The sequence below is a fragment of the Ursus americanus genome, chromosome 4 (assembly GCF_024610735.1).
Source record: "Ursus americanus isolate L20-20 chromosome 4, mUrsAme1.1.p, whole genome shotgun sequence".
Taxonomy (NCBI): Eukaryota; Metazoa; Chordata; class Mammalia; order Carnivora; family Ursidae; genus Ursus; species Ursus americanus.
The window spans coordinates 90967455-90987581 of record NC_142130.1 but is presented as its reverse complement, the minus strand read 5'-3'; the positions used below and the strand labels follow the sequence as shown (position 1 = coordinate 90987581).

Sequence of the window (20127 nt, the reverse complement as noted above, 5' to 3'; positions counted from 1 at the left end):
CTCACAGTCACTTTCTTCCCCCCTCTCCCACCCCCATCTGTGGAACCAAGCTTCTCCGGGACCGGCCACCAGGGGCTGAAGCCAGCATCCAGGGCCACTCTGGCCAAGCCAGCTCCAAGCCCGGCAGGGACAGGGACCGCCCGGAGGAGGTGGGCCGCGTGGCCGCAGAGCCTTCGAGCCCAGACACATCCAGCGGGGACAGCGACCTCCAGCGGCCCCGAGAGCTCGTGTGGGAGTGCAGGCACCTGTCGGACACCTGCTCCTTCAACGTGTGGGGGAAGGCGCGACCCTGTGTACCTTCCAGCCCTGCAGTTTGATTTCTCCTCCCTGTCGTCCTACCGTCTCGCTTCACCCTCTCCCCTGCCGAAGTGGGCAAAGTGAACGGTGCTAGAGCTGTAAAGAAGCTGCTTTTGGTGAACTTGTCCGAGGTCTGTCTGTTCCTTAGAGGGATGCGCACAGCAGGTGTGAGGCCGTGCGCTGAACTACAATAAGGTGACAGGGAACTCGCAGGCTCTCAAGACTCCAGGCGGCAAGGCCTGGGCCAGTCGTTCTCTCCCCACGTGGAAGTTTCCAGAGCTGAGGACTTGGGACCTCCTTGCCGAAATGGACACTGACAACCGCTTTGCTAAGAAGGGTCCACAGCACCGTGAACATGCGGGTGTGAGTGCTTCCGGCAAGGGACAAAAATGAGTAAGGGGACCGGATGGGACGGCCGCTCTGCCCCCCGCAGCCCCCGCTCCGTGTCTCCGCTGCAGCGCCCTTGCCCTGGCGGACGCCCCGCTTGAGGCGGCTCCTGGCACGACGGCGTGGGCCTGGTCACTTGCTGTGGGCCCCGAGGCGGCAACGGAGAGCGAGCCAGCGGCCCCGAGGAATAAGCACCCCATCCAGGGGCAGCCCCCACTGGGAGGCCGTGCTCACACTGACCCTCAGGCCGGGCTCCTTTTGCAGATTTCCCAAGTACTCGGATGGAAGCAGACCGTTGTTAATCCGGACACGGAGCTAACGTCGCCTGGGCTCTTACTGACGATTCTGTAATTTACAGTCAGTGACCGTCGACAGACAACTAGTTATGCCTCTAAGTGCCCACTTCAGGCTGAAGGTGCCCCCTGTGCCCCCACGGTTGCTGCACAAGAGACACATGCGTAGACGAGGCTGGAGTGCGGCCAGGAGAGCAGGCTCGTGCCCCGAGAACACGGGACCCACGGTCACACGTCTTTGCACGGGGATCGGTGAGCACAGGAAATCCCCACTCCAGCCGCAGGAAACGTAAAATCTTTCTTCTCTGAAGAGCTGAGGGCATCTCCCACCCATTATTTTTCAGGCTGCCAATCAGTGACGACGCAGAAAATAATCAAGAGGAAGCTCCCAGTGGAAATGATTTAACCAGAAGAGACCATATCCAGGGACAGCTTTGCTCTTATGATTTCCCAGTCTTGGCTGCACATCCGAATTACCTGGAGCTTTGAAGAATCCTGACCATGCCCCAGTCCCGTTAGGCCACCCACCGCCTCCGGAGGGAGTACCCAGGCATCAATATTCAGCTCTTTGGGTGATTTGAGCACGCGTCAAAGGTTGAGAATCACTGGTCAAAATAGATACCGTCTGACATTCTGAAGTATCTTCATGTCGAATGTGCCCGACCCCCGTGTCATCACAGCTGAATCTGTTCACCTTCTCCGCACTGTGCGTTATCCCTCGTGAGCCACTTTCCCACCCGAAAGGGAGGCAAACTCTTTCTGGTTAACTCGGCTATGGATGAAGCAACCAATTGATCCTCTTTCCAATTCTTTCCTTTGCTGCTGCTGACCTGAGCTCAAAGGGGCACATCGATCCACTCCTCAGCCACTTCCCGTCAGACTCGACCAGGGCTCCTGAATGCTCGCTGTGAGCTCTCCCAGCCTGGAAAGAAATCTGGGGTGGGGGGAGCCTCACTTGCACGACTCACGGTGGTCATTATGCCAAAGTGACAGGCATCGAGCATTACGAAATTCATCAATGGCACCTCGTCTCGGTGAGAAGCAGCAGCCGCAGGCCCAGCAGCCACCTCGGGCCCGTGACCCCGTGAGTGCGTCCTGCAGCCACGGCCTGTGCGCACCCCGGCCCACAACCCCGGTTTCCTCGCCGCAGGAAGGGAGAATGCGCCCTCATCCCCAGGGTGGGGAAAGCAAAGGCAGAGGCATAAATGGCTAAGGAAAGTTCTTTTACTCTGAAAAATCAATCTGAAACGTTAAACTATTTGGATACCAAGCTGTAGCTAGTGAAACCTCAATTCTCTCCCTAAGGGGAAAAAAAATAAAATAAAAAAAATAAATATGCCTGAACAGCAACCAGGCTGCTTCTGATGTTAACGGAGTCTCATCCCTGACCTGGTTTTCCTACTTTATATTCGCTTCCTAACTTTCCAGAACAAGCGTTATTACCTTTAGAATCAGAAAGCAAACTAATTCCTAAAAATCAACTATTCAGAAGGTCAGTTCGACAGAATAAACCTTCTCAAATACCTTTCTCCTCTTTCTCATTCCGGTTTTAGAAGGAGTCCGCTCACGTCGTGTCTCTACTTTCATGTATTTTCAAGGGAGGATTCACAGTTTCACGCTAGGTAACGCTGAACTGCCCCAGTTTCAGAAACTCATCAAAAAGAGGATTCAGTCTATTAAAATGTTCACATCTCCGAGGTAAAAACGTATCTTGAATACAAGAGCAAACATAGTTCTGCAGAAACATTGGTCCATGTGTATCTTCTGTTACAGGAATCAATTCTCGAGTGTCCACCAGGCTGCACCTAATGCCACTGGCCTCCGGTGTCTCCGGCCCAGCCCCCCCGCTCTGGGCACACGGGGGCCCCCAGACCTGGCCGCCCTCAAGCACCTCAGACAGGTCTCATCAAGGGTCCAGACCTTGGGTACTTGCTTCGTGTTCACCAAGTCGAGGCCGCTTGAGCTCCGGAGGACTGCCCTGCGGGTCTCCGGGCATCTCTGGAACATTAACAAGCACAGGTTGGCAAGTAAGCAAACACTTCTTTAAAATTAAGAGCTGTGGTGACTAACATAATAAAAAATCATTAAAAAATAAAAAAATAAAAATAAAAATAAAATTAAGAGCTGATGTTTACAGGGGGCCTGGGTGATGCAGTCGGTTAAGCGTCCGACTCTTGGTTTCAGCTCAGGCTGTGAGCTCAGGCCCTTATTCAGCACGGGGAATCTGCTTAAGATTCCCTCTCCCTCTGCCCCTCCCCACAGTGCACTCTCTCTCTCTCAAATATCTTTAAAAAAAAAAAGGGGGGGGGTGTTTACAAAATAAATTTTGTCCCCGGACAAGAACTAAACTGCCTGGCCAGGCCCTAGATGGATATAAGGGGAAGGATCCAGGTGCTCTCAACGGGAATGGGGGGCGATGTCGCCTCTCAGGGAACAGTGGCCAATGTCCGGTGACTTCTGAGAACGTCCCAAGTTGGTGGGGGGGAGATTGGGTACCAGCATCCAGGGGTGCCCCCACAACACAGAATTATCCAGCCCCGCAGGTGGAGAACATTAGCATTAGCACCTGACCATTAGCACCTCCCGAACCCGCCATCGACTCATTTACCGAAGGGAAGGTGGCCTCCCTGCTGAGCGTACCGAGGCAGCCAGGGAGCTCGAACGACAGGTCTGGTAAGATGCAGCCCCGCTTTCTCAGAACCAACTGAAAATTAGGTGGTAGTTTCCAAAAGAACAATAGAGAAAATATTCTCTAATTATAGTAAGCCAGTAAGTATCACTCACCTGACTGACCTTCCTCCGTGGAAGGCGTGGAAATCACACTGGTTGGTGCAGAATTTGGTGAAGTATTGGTCTTTAAAGGTATTAAGTTAATCCTCCTTAATTAAAAAAAAGAAAACAGTAAAGGGGTACACGGCTCCTTAGTGTCATAGGCCTCATTGGTGAGGATACCAAATCTCAAAGCTACCCCGAGGGGCCATTTAAAATACCACGCGAGGCATTCAGTGTGGATGTGCCTGCTTGTTTAGTCACTAAGGACTACGTTCATGGACTAAGTTCAGTCGTCACATTTACAACAGTCAAACCTTAACTAGTCATCTAGAAGTCTCAAAACCTCTGTTCTGTTCATCTCCCGTGGTCTGCTGAACACCCACGGACGCTGCACACAGAAGGTGAGCGGACACGGTTTCTACCACAGAAAGCTCTAAAATCTGGGTGGCGGGCCGCAGCCACGTCTGGCTCTGGGCCCTGCCCAACGGCGGAAACGGGGACCCGACAGAGGTCTGGAAGCAGCGAGGTAGTCTGTTCCGAGCTCTCTCTGGCCGCACTATGAAGCCCTTACGGGGCGTCCCCTGTTCAAGGTTGGGGCCTTCCAGTTTGTCAACAGCAATGACAAGTGTTCTTCGGAAGTTCTTACCGGGGTGTCGTCTTGCTCCAGGCCTGCAGTGTGTTCAGGGTGACCCTCCGGGACGGGGGTGCTCTCGGGTTTTGAGTGCTAGGCTGCAGGGCCGCCTTCTCCTCGGAAGGGGCCACTGGGGTTGGAGATGGTCTCGCCTGAGGTGGGGGTGTGCAGGGACTGCTGGGGTCTTGGATTCTGCCGGTGGGGGTGCCCTCGGCCAGCCTGGGTCCCGGCGAAGATCCCTGGTGTGGCTGATTCTTCGTTTTCTTTGCTGTGTCGGGAGTTCTCACGCTTAGAACCGGCTTCTCTTTCAAAGGTATTCCAAGTTCATCCTTCTCAAATGTCACAAATGAACAGTAGCCGTCCGTGGAAGAAATGGCCAGGAAGGCCCCGTCACTGGACCTTTGTTCCCCGAACAGGAGAAAAGGTTAGAGACTATACCAAAGTCCAGGGCCCCTCTTAAGGCTCTTTATTAGTCAGAAAATGCAAGTTCACACAGAATTACAAGCTTTGTGTGAAGGGGATGAGGGTTTGTGTGCTGTTCACTCCCACTCTTTCCTTCCCAGCCCCAGCTCGACTTTCCAGGCACTGCGACATCTCAGAACTGTCATCAAAATCACCCAAATAAAGGAGCGATGACCTTTCTCCCCGCCAAGATAAGAAGAAAACTAAAAGAAGAAAATAGGTTGTAAAGAGCAAGAAAGAGATGGTGGGTGGGTAGGCCGGGCAGGAGCTGGGTGCGAGCAGGTGGTTGGGGGTGAATCAGGGAACCTGGGGGCACGGAGGACCCCAGCAGAAGGCAGAGTGACACCGCGGACAAGCATAGTTCTAGGTGACAGGAGCTCACGGGTGTGGGCTTCCTGCTGGGGGGCCTGGCAAGTCCCCACCAACCAGGGAGCCCTCAGGGCCTCCCCTCAGTTTGAGAATTAGAGGAATCAAAGGAATCCCCAGGGCATCAGAACGGCATGATTCAGATGTTACTGTTACAACAGGAAGCGGTATCATAGCAAATCAGAGATGGCTTTCCTTTTTAATTCCTTTACAAAGAAACTGGTCGGGGCGCCTGGATGGCCCAGTCGGTTAAGTGTCTGACTCCTGGTTTCAGCGCAGGTCATGATCCCGGGGTCCTGGGATCCAGCCCCGCATCGGGCTCTGCACTCAGCAGGGAGTCTGCTGGAGTTTTCTCTCCCTCCCCACCGCTTGTGTGCGCACACATTCTCTCTCTCAAATAAATCTTTTTTTTTTTTTTTTTAAAGATTTTATTTAAGAGTGAGAGACGGGAGCAACAGAAGGAAAGGGAGAAGCAAGCTCCCCACTGAGCCAGGACCCCAAGATTATGACCTGAGCCACCCCGGTGCCCCTCAAATAAATAAATCTTAAAAAAAAAAAAAAAAAAAGCCCTCTCTGTTGCTGCAATGACCCTGACCCAGGGGTCCCGTCCAGGGCACCACGCACTGTCCCTGCTCCCCGCCGGCCACTCACCAGGACACATCACTGAGCGTGTGGTAGTGTATGTGAGACACGTAGCCGAACGGGAAGGGCTGCTGGGTGTCGTACAAGAGCACCGAGTCCTCCGAAGCCACGGCGAACACCAAGCGGTAGGGCAGGCGCACCAGCTCCACGGCCGGCTCCTGCGAGGGTCTGCCTGCTCGGGGGACACAGGACAGGAGGAGCAGACGCGCGCAGGTGCCCCCCAGAGGCCCCCTCTCAGGGCCCATAAATGACGTCACTGTACGGAAGGCCAGCTCGAAGGAGGCCCACCCACGAACCGGCGAGGACACCGTGTCCGGACCCGAGAGGCGGGGGCGCCCAGGGGGCCAAAGAGAGCGGGCGAGTGAAGGAAACAGGGCAGCCTGAGCGGCCGCTTTCTGGGAAGGAAAAGTAAGGGTCGCCGAGAAAGTTTGTCAAGTGACATTTGAACGGCCCCTCAGCTCACTGTATGCAGTCACCTGAAGCCTAAGGAGTTACAAACAGCCGCTCCCGGCCGTGGGGTAACAGGGACCTGAGGGACCCCCGACCGGGGCAACTGCGACACCAGGCAGAATATACCAACGACGGGCTGCCGGACCTCGACCAGCGGGCACTGAAGGACACGGATCCCTGAGGGACGGGAAGCGAAGGGGAAGTCCTACACCTGCCTCAGTTTACCACCTGGAGCTGCCGGGCCCGGGAAAGGGAGAGGGAAGCCCGGCGGCCCGCGGCAGCCAGCCTGCGCCCCCAGGACGGAGCTCACAGGCAGAGCCGCGCGGGCGCCCTTTCCGGCCTCCGGCTGAGCACTGACGGGCACGAGCACGCGAGGAAACCACCCCAGGACAGAGCGAGACCCGCGGGGAGGCCATTCCCGGAGCTCCCTCCAGCCGGGGTGGGAAGCCTGGCTCCCGGGGCTCCGAGCAGCGCACGTGGCGGCTCTGCTTCAGCAGCGGGGAAGCGAGCTGCAGACCAAGCGCCGCTGGGCTCTGGCCTCACGAACAGAAGCAGCACAGTGTTTCCAGGTAACTTCACCACATCCCAGAATAAAGCTTGAGAATATTTATAAGAATATATCCAGCAGGGGCGCCTGGGTAGCGCAGTCGTTAAAGCGTCTGCCTTCGGCTCAGGGCGTGATCCCGGCGTACCGGGATCGAGCCCCACATCGGGCTCCTCCGCTATGAGCCTGCTTCTTCCTCTCCCACTCCCCCTGCTGTGTTCCCTCTCTCGCTGGCTGTCTCTCTGTTAAATAAATAAATAAAATCTTTAAAAAAAAAAAAAAAAAAAAAGAATATATCCAGCATCCACTAAGGTATAAGAATATATCCAGCATCCACTAAGGTACAGTTCACGCCTGGCATCGAATAAATGACCAGGCAAAGAAGAACACACGACCCATAATGAGGGGGGAAAACAAACCAAAGCCAATCCTTTGTACACAAAGACAATAAGAGTCATTACAAACACCGTATTCTGCATGTCCAAGAAACAAGAGGAAACATGGAGCATATTAGAGATGTGGGATGCGTAATACAGAAAACAGATACCGAGAGGATAAAAACGGATCACCGCGGAGCCAGCAGGAGACCTAACGCACGTGCAGGTGGAGACGACGGGGCATGACAGAAAAAACATGTAAAGCTATTAATGGTCGAAACTCCCCAAATTTGATGAGAACAATAAACCCACAGATCGAAGAGTTACGGACCCCAAGCACGAGAAAGCGGAGGAAAACCACACCAAGGCCCATCACACTCTGACTGCTTAAAGCCACGGACAAGATTTCTCTGTTTACATGGAGGAAAAAAAAACCCTAAAATACAAAAATCCAATTCATACCTAACTTCACTGCATAGGAAATGGATGAATGACATTCGACCCACTTTAGTAGAAAAATACAAGGACCTTTCTTCCTTTAACGTTTAAGTGAAGAAGGTGTATTCTGGACAACGCAAAAAATGGACACGTTGATAACATCAGTCTTCACTCCAGCTCTTCCGAGTAACTGAACAACCAAACCCACATACGTTTCCCCACAAGAGAAAACCCAAATCATGACCCATAACGCGACCACTGCGGTTCTAACATACCTGTTTCCACCACGGGCCTCAACTCAAAGTAGACGGGACAGCAGCGGACGGCAAGTGTCGCTTTGCCAGGACAGGGCAGATGAGCGATAGGCCTGGAAGACGGGTCATGACCTCTTTAGAAAGGGCACTGTTACTCACCAAGAGCCAAAAGAAAGCGCAAACATTTCAACTATCTCTTCAACTGCATACCTTTTAAGATTTTTCCTGGAGAAAACGTAAGTTGTATTTGTCACGTTTTCGCCAGATTCCACACATCCAGCTGGGGAAGCAGGGAGAGGGAGAAGAGGCAAGGTTTTATTAGGCTGAAGAAGATAAAACTCAACAGCATCCATCCCTGGCTTGTAAAATACTTTCCCCACTAGCTGTCTGCCCTGGACAATGGTCCCAGTCTGGGCTCGGCTCTCACTCCAGCTCTACCCATCTGTCCCCTCCCCCGAGCGGCCCACCCACCCAGGGAGGCTTCAGGCCTGGGCAGGAAGACCAGAGCAGGGGGGGCTGTTGCTATGAAGACCTCCACTGGGGAGGCCAGCAGCCACTTCCTGCTGGAGAAGCACTCTTGCTAGATCCCCCTGGGCTCTGTCCCTGGATTTGAGCTTGGCGGCCAGCCGGAGTCTGTGACTGCTCTTTCCCACCTTCCTGGTGGAGCCAGGAGGCTGCCAGGGGACCCAGGCCTCCAACAGAGCCCCGGCCCCCTGCAGCAGCTGACCTTGCTCTGGGGAGAGCCCACATGTGAGCTCTTCCACACGCACCCCAGGATGTTCTTAAAACCAGGCCAGACCAGGGCAGAGAATGGCCGCCAACCACAGCTGCCCTTGGACACCTCTTTCTTAACATACATGTATATACATACATACACACACACGTGAAATCTCCCCTGTGACCACCGGGGCTGGGGCAGAGGCCCAATCAGCACTCTTTCTACCCTCCCCCACCAAGCCCACCCTCCATCCCCACATAACCCATTTGAACAAGCCATGGATCATTTCTGCCCTTCCTCCACACTCACACAACCACGACCCCAGTTACAACTCAACTGCATATCTATTCATACGGTGCGGTTTTCAGTCCAGCCCTTGGCGTCTTGTTTACACCTCTCCCTCCGTTGCTCTGCTCTGTTGACCACTCACGAGTGCTAACTTGGGTAATGCACCTCTTTACTAGCGGCCTAATATTCACCGCTATGGAAACAGCATAATTCATTCACCCATCTTGTTAATTGGTACTGTTTTTTCACAGCTACAAACAATACTTGCAATAAACATGGTTGAAAATAGACTTTTCTTAAAGACTGAGTCTAAGACAAGGGGCAGACTGGCGGACGAGGACATGTATTTGACGGTGACCGTTCACAGTCCCGCCGGCAGTAGCCACATTCTGCTCGCCCGTCAGCAGCAGATACTTTCACTTTTTTCTGGTCTGAAAAGAATAGAGAGATGCCTAACTGTATGTCACTTTAACTGCTATTTCCCTGTCACCGAGTTTCCGAACCTCCTCCTATGTGCGCTGAATGCGTTAACAGATCTGCTTTTCCACGAACTGCCTTTTTGTACCTTTCATTTTCTTCTTCTGGGTTTTCCTTTTTTCTCACCAACTTAGAAGAGCCACTGTAAGTGACCTACGTTAAGCTCTTTCCTGTACCGTAAACAGAATTTTCCAGTTCTGTTATCTGTCATCTGATTTCGCTTATGGGGTCTTTGCCATACAAAGGTTTCCCAGTCAAATGCAGTCGAAAAGGCCTATCGTTTAAGAGTTTCCCGGTTTCCAGTCTTAAGTTTTTCTTCCCTGTTCCTAGGATGCCCTCCTACATTTTCATCTTTCATATTTAAGTACTGAATTCACCTGGAATTTATTTTTATACAAAAGTTAAGGGTCCAATATCATTTTCTTCCAGACCTGCACATTCTAGCACCATTCACTCCATAATCCATTCTTCCCACTGAAAGACCACCCAAGTCAGATATTAAATTCCCTTTGATCTCAGGACCCATTTCTGGATTTTCTGTTCTGGTCCACTCATCTGCTTATTCCTATACTAATAACCATATTGATTTGGTGATAGTAGTGCCAACAGTATCTGCTGACATTTGGTCAGTCCAACACCTGCTCGAGTATTATTATTTTGCATACTTTCAAAACTATTCTTGGGGCGCCTGGGTGGCTCAGTCGGTTAAGCGCCCCGACTCTTGATTTCGGTTCAGGTCATGATCTCAGGATCATGAGATCAAGCCCTGAGACAGGCTCCATACTCAAGACAGAGTCTGCTTGGGATTCTCTCTCTCCCTATGCCCCTTCCCCAACTCACGCACGCTCTCTCTCGTGCTCTCTCTCTAAATGGATAAATAAAATCTTAAAAAAAAAAAAAAAAAAAAAAAAAGCTTGTTAAACCCACCTGGTGTGAGGAGCAAAGATCCATCAGGAGTAAAACTAAGTCTACGAAAGAATGACTTCATGCTGTCATCATGAAACATCCGGTAAGTTCTTGCCTGCGGCACACAAGTTTAAACATTAATCCAAATCTTAATATTCACAAGAAAGGCTTACCAGTTTGTTTTTTTAATTTTACATAGTACCATTACTCACGTAATAGACAAAATATATTACAAATCAAATAATCACCCAAGACTGCAAGAGTGGGGGCGCCTGGGTGGCTCAGTTAAGTGTCCAACTTTTGATTTCGGCTCAGGTCATGATCTCAGGGGCCTGGGATCGAGCCCCAAGTCAGGCTCCATGCTCAGTGGGGAGTCTGCTTGAGATTCCCTCTGCCCCTCACCCCCTCTCTCTCTAAAATAAATAAATCTTAAAACAAAACAAAACTGCAAGAGTCTCATGAAGACTATCTGCCCATTTGTGTTAAGGAAGGCTGTGTGTGCTGGGGCGCCTGGGGGGCTCAGTCGGCTAAGCGTCTGCCTTCAGCTCAGGTCATGATCTCGGGCTCCCTGCTCAGCAGGGACCCTGCTTCTCCCTCTCCGTCTGCCCCTTCCCCATCAAATAAATGAAAATCTTTTAAAAAAAAGGAAAGTTGTGTGTGTGTGTGTGTGTGTGTGTGTCTACAGTTACCGTTTTAAAAAGCCTCTGTGAGGACACAAAACACTGTCAGCAGCGGTTTGTCTGGAGAGGGAGACGGGGGCGGGGGGAGCAAGACGACGACCAGGAGCCCTCTGTCATCTGCGTGTCCACTTAGAATTTCCAGCCTGATGAACACTTCGTACAGAGCCAACAGCCCGCTACTCGGCTGGTAATCCTACCTTTCCAAACATGTCTTGAACACCTGTGTGGGATGGTTTGGGCTCCGACTGACACTTGATTAACACTAAGCATTTCGGTCTCCAGGCAGGACCCAAAGACCCAGCATCACCCTCCTGACTGTAGGGGAGCTCTCCTGGGTCACTGGTCATGGCCAACCCGGCCTTAGCCGGCTCCTGAGGACTGGATTCACACCGTGTCCCTTTTTTGTTCCAGTGAGCGACGTGCTCCCTCTTGCCTAAGTGCCTGCAACCGTAGTCTCGATTCTTCCAGGACCAATGGCTGCGTCTCCGCGGTCCGCTAGCAACATTCTCTCCATACCGGCCAAGATGGCGTACGGCCTCCTGCCAGACAACCTGATGCTTGACCCACCTGCCTTCCTACTGCAGAGTGCCAGGGTTCCCCTAGGTCAGAAGTTCTCGACCCACACCACACCTCAGGATCCCAGAGGCCCTGCCTACCTCAAGCCAAGTGAATCACATCTGGGGGGAGGGGGACGGGCACCCTATCTGTTAATGCTTCCAGGTGACTCCACAGTGAGCCAGGGTTGAACACCTCTATCCACCATCAGCAGCTGTCCCCTGGCCCCCAGATGTCCCCAGTTCCACACAGACCAGCCCCACGGCCTGAGCCTTGAGGGGGCCTGAGACCAGCGGTGTAGCCATAAGACATGGAGGAGCTCATGACCTCCCGAGTCTCAGCTGAGGCCCTGCTGAAGCAGAAGGACAAACGTTTCATACCTCTCCTTCGGCCCCTATGCCAGACAGCATTTTTGAGACATTAAAAGCCACACGTTTCTTCTGGGTGCTGTACACCCTCAGGATCCTAAAGAAAGAAGAAGAGTCGGACTGATCTCTTCTAGTGAGCGAAGCGTGCCACACAGAAGCACTCCGGCATCAAACGGAAGAGCGATTAAACAAGGTCACCCTGCAAGACCACGTACAGTGACTGCCACACGTGAACTACGGCAGAAGCAAACCACCTGAGGCAGGTCACTCATAAGTGAGGAACTAGGTCCTAACTTCATTTCTGATTGAATGTTTCAACTTGTCAAGTAAGATGTATTGAGGCCTGGCCTTTCCAGGCTTTGGACACTCGGCCCAGCAGCGATTTGTAGGACGACAGTGACATTAGTTTCAAACGGTCTTGCTCTCAGGGATTTGAAAGAGTAAGGAAACACCAGCATATAAATTTGGTTGTTGCTAATTCATATTATTCCCACTAGCTAATCAGATCGTCACATTCCTCTTTGCCTGAATAAAACACAGATCAGAAAACAAATGCACACAGAATGTAAAGGTGTTTATTTTTCATAGCCTCTCCTGACTAGTCCACATTGCTGGGCCATCTGAAATCAAAGGTGTTATGATTAAAAGTAGTTGGATAAATACTCAAAAGGACTATTTTGACTGAGGAGTAATATATCCAGCACTTCTGATGCTCAGTTCTTTGTTCCAAGAACACAATTAAATGCGTGACACCAGTAAACACAGCAATAAAACCTCCTCTCAAAAACGACAAAATATTCTATGTTTACATTAATTAAAGTGGAGTCATTAAAATCTTTGCAGTAGTAAACTATAATCAAAAAGTGGAAGAGGGGGTGTCTGGCTGGCTCAGTCAGCGGAGTGTGTGACTTGATCTTGGGGTTGTGAGTTTGAGCCCCATGTTGGGTTAGAGATCACTTAAAAATAAAATCTTATAGAAAAGAAAAATATCGAACCCTACTTAGGTTCCCCTTCTTACCTAAGTCATATTTATAGAAAACACTTTCTTTAAAAGTTGCCCATGAAATCCAAATGTGATTCAAAGCTCTGCATTCATTCACCCATTCAATAGATTCACTAAGCACACTACATAGAAGGTCATTGCCCTAATTAGTTTCCAATTTCTTGTAATGGTGTAAGAATAACAGTAAAACCAAATGCTTTATATGAAACCAAGAACATGGCCAGGTGGTTGAATCAAACCTCGACTTTGCTTTATTCTTGGTTAAGTGGTGATGAAAACACCTCTGCAGAAAATGTAACCCAACAGAGAAGCCAACTTGCCAAATGCTGACGTACCTGTCACAGCTCAGGGTGGCAATGTACTGACCCAAGGGGTCCCAGGTTACTCCTTGGACATAACTTTTATGTTCATTAAAGATGGAGAGCTTTTGTCCTGCGAATAAAGCACACAACAGCGTTACCCCAAATCAAGTGCAAGTGGAGTCAGCTACGGTTTAAGCAGGACGCCCCTTATCCCTTTCCATCGACCCGCGGGCGGGCAGAGGGCCTCCGCACGGCGCTCTGCGGAGACAAAGAGGGCCTCGCACAGCCCAAGCTCCCAAGAAGCCCGTGGCTTCAGGGGACACACCCATCAACGCGCAGCACGGGACACAGAGGGGAAGCTGAGGCGGCAGCAGTGGGGGGGGGGGGGTGTCAAGAAGGGGACGAACCACGTTCAGCTGTCCAGGTCAGGCGGGCCCAAGGGGGACCATGAAGGAGCAGGTGCTGTGAGCAGATCCAAGGCGAGGGGGAGGGCGGCTTAGGCACGTGGAGCGATGAGTAAGGGAGAACTCGAAAGGGTCATGTCCAAGGCGAAAATGGCAAGACAGGGAGGACAGAAGGTACATGACCGTGACCCCTGTGTACCAAGAAAAGGTGCTGGGAATTCAAGGTGCGGCCGAGAGCAACACCCCACTGGGAAGTGACCTGCATGGTGCAGATGAAACCGAGGTCGCAGAGAATACAGGCAGTGCCCTAGTTAGGATGGGACAGCAGGACAGGCCGGAGGCGACGGCCTGGGCAAAGCTAACAAGGATGCAAAAGGGACTCTGTGGAAAGAGATTAAACCAGTAGCGCACGAAGATTACCTGGATCAGAAGAGGAGGGAGTTATGAAGCCCCAAAACCCTCTTCTCTGAAAAGGAGTCTACACTCGCTCACTCACCTCCCCCAGTTCTCTCCTGCTCCTTTCACCCAGCCCTCTGCAGTCTGGCTTCAGCTCCCGAGCCCGTAACCCACTGACCCCTGACCCACCCAATGTCCATGAAATGCAGCAAGTGTGCTTCAGGATAACTGCCCCCCAGTCCTTCCGGGGAGTCTCTGATATGAAGGTGGCCCAGGGCTGGCTGACGGCATCTCCTCAGACGCCCTCTGAGGCTTACCAGAGAGCCTTTTTAACCCACACTTGCGTGGTCAGGTTGGGGTGTGAGTGCAGGGGTTTCTGAAGAGGGACTTTGGAAGCGACCCGCCCTGGGGCTCGAGCGGCTCCCCCAGGGCCCCTCCACAGGCTGGAGCGTCTTCCCGAAGGCAGGCCCATGCCTCGCTCCCATGCCTCCTGCTCCTCAGGCTCGGAGCAGCCTTCCCGGCACTGCCACTACTGACGTCACACCTGCTGTGTATCTGACACAAGCTAGAATGCAGGACGTCATGACCTGGTCAAGTTCAAGGTCGTTACAACTGGCTTCAGGGGGCTGCTGGGTGGACTGTCCACACAGATGCTGAAATTATCCAGATCAATGGCCTGATGTGGGGAAGACGAGGACACTGGCTCTCCATTTGCTGAAGTCCGGGGCTGATTAAAGAGCATGACAGAGGTGGGGCAAGATAGAGGGGGTCCGGCTGGATGGCAGGGACCTAGAACAAAGAGAGTGGAGAACCCAGAGGTGCAGGCAGCTCGGTGGGACGCCCACTCCAGCCTGACTCCCTCCCAGCACTTTCAGGCTGCGGGAGCACCAGACGGGAGCACCGTGAAGGGCTGCGAGGAAACACCAAGGCTGAGTAACGGTCTGCAGGGGGCAAACACGGTCAGGCGTTAGCCACTAACTGGCTTTTGGCAACTCACTGCCACTTTTGTAACATCTCACATGTCTCCTGTCTCCCCAACCAGAGAACAGCTTCTATACATGAGTGACGTGTCCTTGGCTGTCCTTGATCTCAAATGGACACCTGACCCGACCTTTCCCAACACAGAGCATTCAGTGCCCATTGATGATGACGACGACGACGAGCGAAACGGCCCAAGACCCTGAGTTCCACGAAGGCGGGGTGAGCCCTGCCCCCAACACATGGGCATCCCCAGGCACATGGGAAGGACCTCGCTCTGGCACCAGGACTCAGACTCCTACACTCGGACTGGGACAGACCCTAAAACCGAGCTGTATCCATGACACGGGGGCCTCCCCACCTGCTGAGCAGACACCCATTTTAGCTCACTCAGAAACTCTTCTTATGCTTTTAAAGCAGGTTAGACTTTTTAGCAACTTAGAATATTCCTTCCCCCCCGACAAGAACAGACACGTGTCAGCTACCTTTACTGATGTCCCATATGATGGCCGTGTTATCCACAGAGGCAGAAGCCATCAAATTCCCGTCGGCTGCCCAGCAAATATCATACACATCTTCTAAGTGGCCCCTGCAGTCCGAAGAGGAAAAGAAGGGGAAAAAGCAGAGGTCATCTCAACAAGAGAAAAACCACCAAAAATTTACAGGCAAACTCAGAGACCATACATTAGGATTTTAGAAATTTCCACCGGAACTGTATTAGCTGTAGCTAGGATCTGCTGCCTTCAGGGGTGGTTATGGCTTTATCATTGATTCAGTCTGACTGAAGAAAATTTTATAAGCAAAAATAAAACCCATTTTCGGACGCCTGAGTGTCTCAGTCGGTTAAGTGTCCAACTGTTGATTTGGGCTCAGGTCATGGGCTCAGGTCATGATCTCTGGGTTGTGAGATGCAGCCCCGCATCGGGCTCCATGCTGGGTGTGGAGCCTGCTTGAGATTCTCTCTCTTCCCCTGCCCCTTCTTCCCCCCACTCTCTCTTAAACAAAAAATAAAGGAAAGAAAGAAAACCCATTTTAATCATGTTTCTAAGTCAAAATGCAGGGCACCTGCTGGTTCAGTCAGTAAAGTGTGTGACTCTTGATCTCAGAGTTGTGAGTTCAGGCCCCATGTTGGGCAGACAGCTTACTTAAAAAAAAAAAAAAAAGTTTTTTTAAATAAAAAATAGCATGTGGGTTGAATGCATTCAGAGCAGCTCAATAAATCAGTCCCGTGGGCCCTCCCCAAGTTACCGCAGGGTTTTTACGACAGTCCAATTCTCCTTATTCAGCTGAGCCTCATCCTCGTCCTGAAAAGCGATCTGTTCTGGCTCCTTGTTGTCGTTCACCTTCCACAACAGAATGACAGCATCTGTGGAGTGATTCAGTTAACGATAAGCCACGCTTTCTGCGTGCTCCTTCATTTCTGGGCTTTTAGGATATCAAACCCTATTTACGTTGTTCAACAGACACTATGGTCACCATGGGTGACTTCTAAGAATTTGGACCAGAAAAACAGGTTTGCCTTCTGATCTAAAACTCCAAAATCAAACTCATACCAGATCAGAGCTACCCAAAGTCATACGCAACAGAAGGGACCCCAGGCCAGCGAAACACCACTGCGAAGCAGCTGACCACATTAACAAATCCTGAGGCATCACCCATGAATGGCTGAATAGGGAGAAACAAAGAGCCACCAGGCGAGGAGTAGCAAACCATTCCCAGCTGTCTAAGCCTCAGCAGGACTTAGCATCTTGACTCCTCAGTTACCTCACCTGCAAAATGGGGCTAACAGCGTACCTACCTCATAGGCCTGTCTCGGGGATTAAGTGAGTTAATACGCATAAAGCACAGCACAATGCCCCGCACACGGTGAGCCCAGGGTCGCGTCAGCTACTCATATGGACACATGAGATACCTCAGCCTGATGTCATCCACCGTTTGGGTGCCCTAACCCCCTGTGCTCTGACCCCAACTCTCCACACAAGTCTGAGCGCCACTCGGCTTCCCTCTGCCGGCAGGACGGTGACTGAGCTGGCTGTATGGGCACAAGTGTGGAATCCTGGGAGCCGAGCGGAGAGGAGATCAGCCTTGATATTGGCAGGTGGACCCTCTTAACTGCTAACAGCAGGTTTCTGGGCCTCCAAGGCCAAAGGACTCGGCAAAACAACGGTTGCCCCGTGCAAACTCTCAGAAGACAGCCTGCCAGCCTCCCCCAGTGACGTTACCCACTTTCCACCTTTTCCTCTGTGCACACACGCCCTGGACATCATGGCACTGAGCTTTACCAGATCTCTTTCCTCCTGCAAACAAAACCTGCAATGTGTTTTATTTTCTACTAACTCTTCTGGTGTCAAAGCATGGTAAAAAAGATTTACTTTTTTTGTAGTTTTGTGCTATTTAAGCACAAGCAGAAAAGATGAATCTACTCCCACCAAGCAAACAGAGGGCCGTTCAGACAATACTCTCCCAAGTGAATTCATTAATCATGAGACATGGGAGAGACTGTGCTCACCTGGATACTAAACCAGCAATCAAACAAGGCCAGGACAGCTGCACTGGAACCATGGCAAATGGTAAACACCGTCCTACTTGTCTCCATCAGCGCAGTGGGGTGAGGGGGCATTTACAAACAGCTCTTCTCAGGTTAAGCATGCTATCCCCCATCCTCTCATGGGCCTCAGAACGCTATTTTACTAAACTATCTAAATGATAGATTGAGAGGTCAAGTGACCTCTAAAATAAAAAAAATAAATAAAAAGCAGGGGCACCTGGGTGGCATAGCGGTTAAGCGTCTGCCTTCGGCTCAGGGCGTGATCCTGGTGTTATGGGATCAGCCCCACATCAGGCTCCTCCGCTGTGAGCCTGCTTCTTCCTCTCCCACTCCCCCTGCTTGTGTTCCCTCTCTCGCTGGCTGTCTCTATCTGTGTCGAATAAATAAATAAATCTTTAAAAAAAAATAAAAATAAAACATACCTAGCTCAGATCTCAGTACTTAACAAGAGACACAAAAGTATCTGGTTTCTAAGGACTTTTGAAGGATAATACTAATACTCACCATCTCCTCCTGACGCTAAAATTTCCCCATTTGGAGAAAAACGCACGACATTGACAGCTTTGGTATGGCGAGCAAGATTGGACAAAAATTCAACAATGGCCTTTCCATCGGGTCCTTTTTCCACCTTCCAGATCTGTTGATAACCAAAACATTCGTTCAGAGAACCATACAGAGAGCACCTACCACACCGTGCTTACTAAAACAAGACTAGGCTAATTTTCAGGAAGAAAATAGTTTTCCTTTTGATACGTAAAATGGAACTTCTACCTGAAACGGTAAACAGACCCATTGCTTGTTGCCGTCCCTCCTACCTCTTTCTAGTGCAAACTGTTCCCCAACAGGAACTGGCTGGCCATTCTAAAATCATGAGCATGAGCTTATCACTCTAGGAAACATTCCCCCAGGAGCAAAGCTTTCTTTTGCTTTCATGGTTCATTCAAGGCCCTGAGAACTTCTCTCTTTCTGGGCTGGACGACAGAACAGTCTGAGTTTGCCGACATTCGTCTTAAAGGAAAGAATGGAGAAGGAAGCTTCAGCAGCGCTTCTCTGTACCCCCGCCCATTTACCCGCACCGCGGTGTCCACGCCCGCCGACGCCAGTCTGTGGATCCTGCCGGCAGCGCCATGCTGGAAGTCCAGGCTGTACACCGGCTCCTTGTTGTGCCAGGCGATTTCGCAAGTAATGACTTTCATCCTCCCGAGCCTTGAAGGAGCAAAACAAATTCCTCCAGCTGAAAATCGTTGGTAATGGACTGAATATCAGAGCAGAAAAGGTGTCCTGAACGCTTATTGGGAGCCAGGAACCCTGCTTATCATTAAAAACGCACGCTGTACCGGGAGAGGATGTCCATGTTGACCTCTCACGTATCACCTTGCAAGTACATCTACAACGCTTCGCCGAGCCGCGGCTGTTGGGTTTATTTTACTGCTACGTCCGGAAAAGCAAAATGGAACACTCAGGCAGAGGAAATCAAGGGGCTGGGCCCTGCTGCGCGCCCGTCCCCGCTTAGTGGGGGTTGGGGGCGCTCCCGGAGAGCCTGGGGCCGGGGTCGCTCGGGTGAAGTGCTGTCGGGGTCACGGGCCGCCCGGGAGAGGCCGCCTGGGGGAGGGGACCGTTGGGGGAGGGAGCCGCGGGAGACACCCACCTCCCAGGGACGGGGGCCACCAGGAGGAGGGGGTCGCTCGAAAGAGGGAACCGAGGCCAGGGAGCCACAGGGGACCTCCCCCAGTTCCCAGGCCGCAAGGGACGGGGCGCTCCGCCGGGAAGCCGAAACCGGGCCTGGCCTGGCGGAGGCCGCACGGGGCCGTGGCGGGGGCCCGCCGCCCGAATGCACGCCGCTCCGGAGCTCTGCCGGGATCCCCCGGCCCGCCCTCAGCGAGATCCTCTCACCCCCGTCCGGCCCCGCAGGGAGACCGTGGGGACGCCGGAGCCAGCGCCGGGGAAACAGTACCTGCAGGGACACGGTCAGTGCACGGCACCGCCAGCTCCCGCCGCCGCTTGCGCTTCTTCCCGCGCGCCGCAGGCCCCGCCTCCTGGTGGGCGGAACTTCCCGCGGCGCCCCGCCTCTTTGTAGGTGGGACTCTGTTAGCTCCGCCTCCATGTGGGCGGGATTACGTGGCGCTCCGCCCCTCCTCGGACCGCAGATTGTGGGTCCGAGCTGCTGAGTCCTCGGAATCCCCGCCGGCTCCCGGCGGTTCACTACTTATGTGCCCGACCGACGCCTCGGTGGAAGAATAGATGAGTCAGTTCATCGTCTCATTCATTCGATCATTTCTTCCCTTCTTAACTCTTTTAGCAAACATTTCCTGAGCATCTGCTAGATGCTGGACCCTCTGCCGGGGCTGGATAAGCAGGAAAGAGTGACTTACCCTCAGGGAGTTGACAATCTGGTAAAAGGAAAAAAAGCGGTCCCGCAGGACGGGTGGGGGGGCTGTAACTCTGAGACTCGCCCGAGACCACCCTGTCCGTCACTGGTATTCTTTCACACGGAGTGTTTGAGAGCCGTAACCTGCATCAGGCCCCGTCTCCGTCTCTGGAGCTTCAAGCATCAGCAAAACACAAACTCTTTTCGGGCCCCCTGTAGTCAT

The 20127-nt window shown here is 52.2% G+C and overlaps 1 protein-coding gene across 1 annotated transcript; it reads right to left on the bottom strand.

The window, feature by feature from the left end:
- Positions 1-2183: 2183 nt before the first annotated feature.
- On the bottom strand, positions 2184-19573 carry CHAF1B (chromatin assembly factor 1 subunit B). Its single transcript, XM_045813535.2, has 14 exons — positions 19491-19573; positions 18607-18742; positions 18041-18173; positions 16237-16354; positions 15474-15577; positions 13244-13340; positions 11918-12002; positions 10324-10417; positions 8124-8193; positions 7935-8026; positions 5860-6022; positions 4396-4779; positions 3762-3856; positions 2184-2975 (listed from the first exon to the last, which is right to left on the bottom strand). Exons 2-14 carry the CDS (start codon positions 18730-18732, stop codon positions 2884-2886), a joined length of 1653 nt encoding a protein of 550 aa, XP_045669491.2. The 5' UTR covers positions 18733-18742; positions 19491-19573; the 3' UTR covers positions 2184-2883.
- Positions 19574-20127: the final 554 nt, after the last annotated feature.

What these genes read in the sequence shown, in the direction of transcription:
- CHAF1B (XM_045813535.2), bottom strand. Translation starts at nt 18,732, where the DNA reads ATGAAAGTCATTACTTGCGAAATCGCCTGGCACAACAAGGAGCCGGTG. An exon ending in TTTAGCGTCAGGAGGAGATG is followed by an intron (nt 16,355 to 18,040) that starts GTGAGTATTAGT and finishes ATCACTCCACAG; the next exon opens with ATGCTGTCATTCTGTTGTGG. An exon ending in ACGCTCAGTGATGTGTCCTG is followed by an intron (nt 4,780 to 5,859) that starts GTGAGTGGCCGG and finishes CGGGGAACAAAG; the next exon opens with GTCCAGTGACGGGGCCTTCC.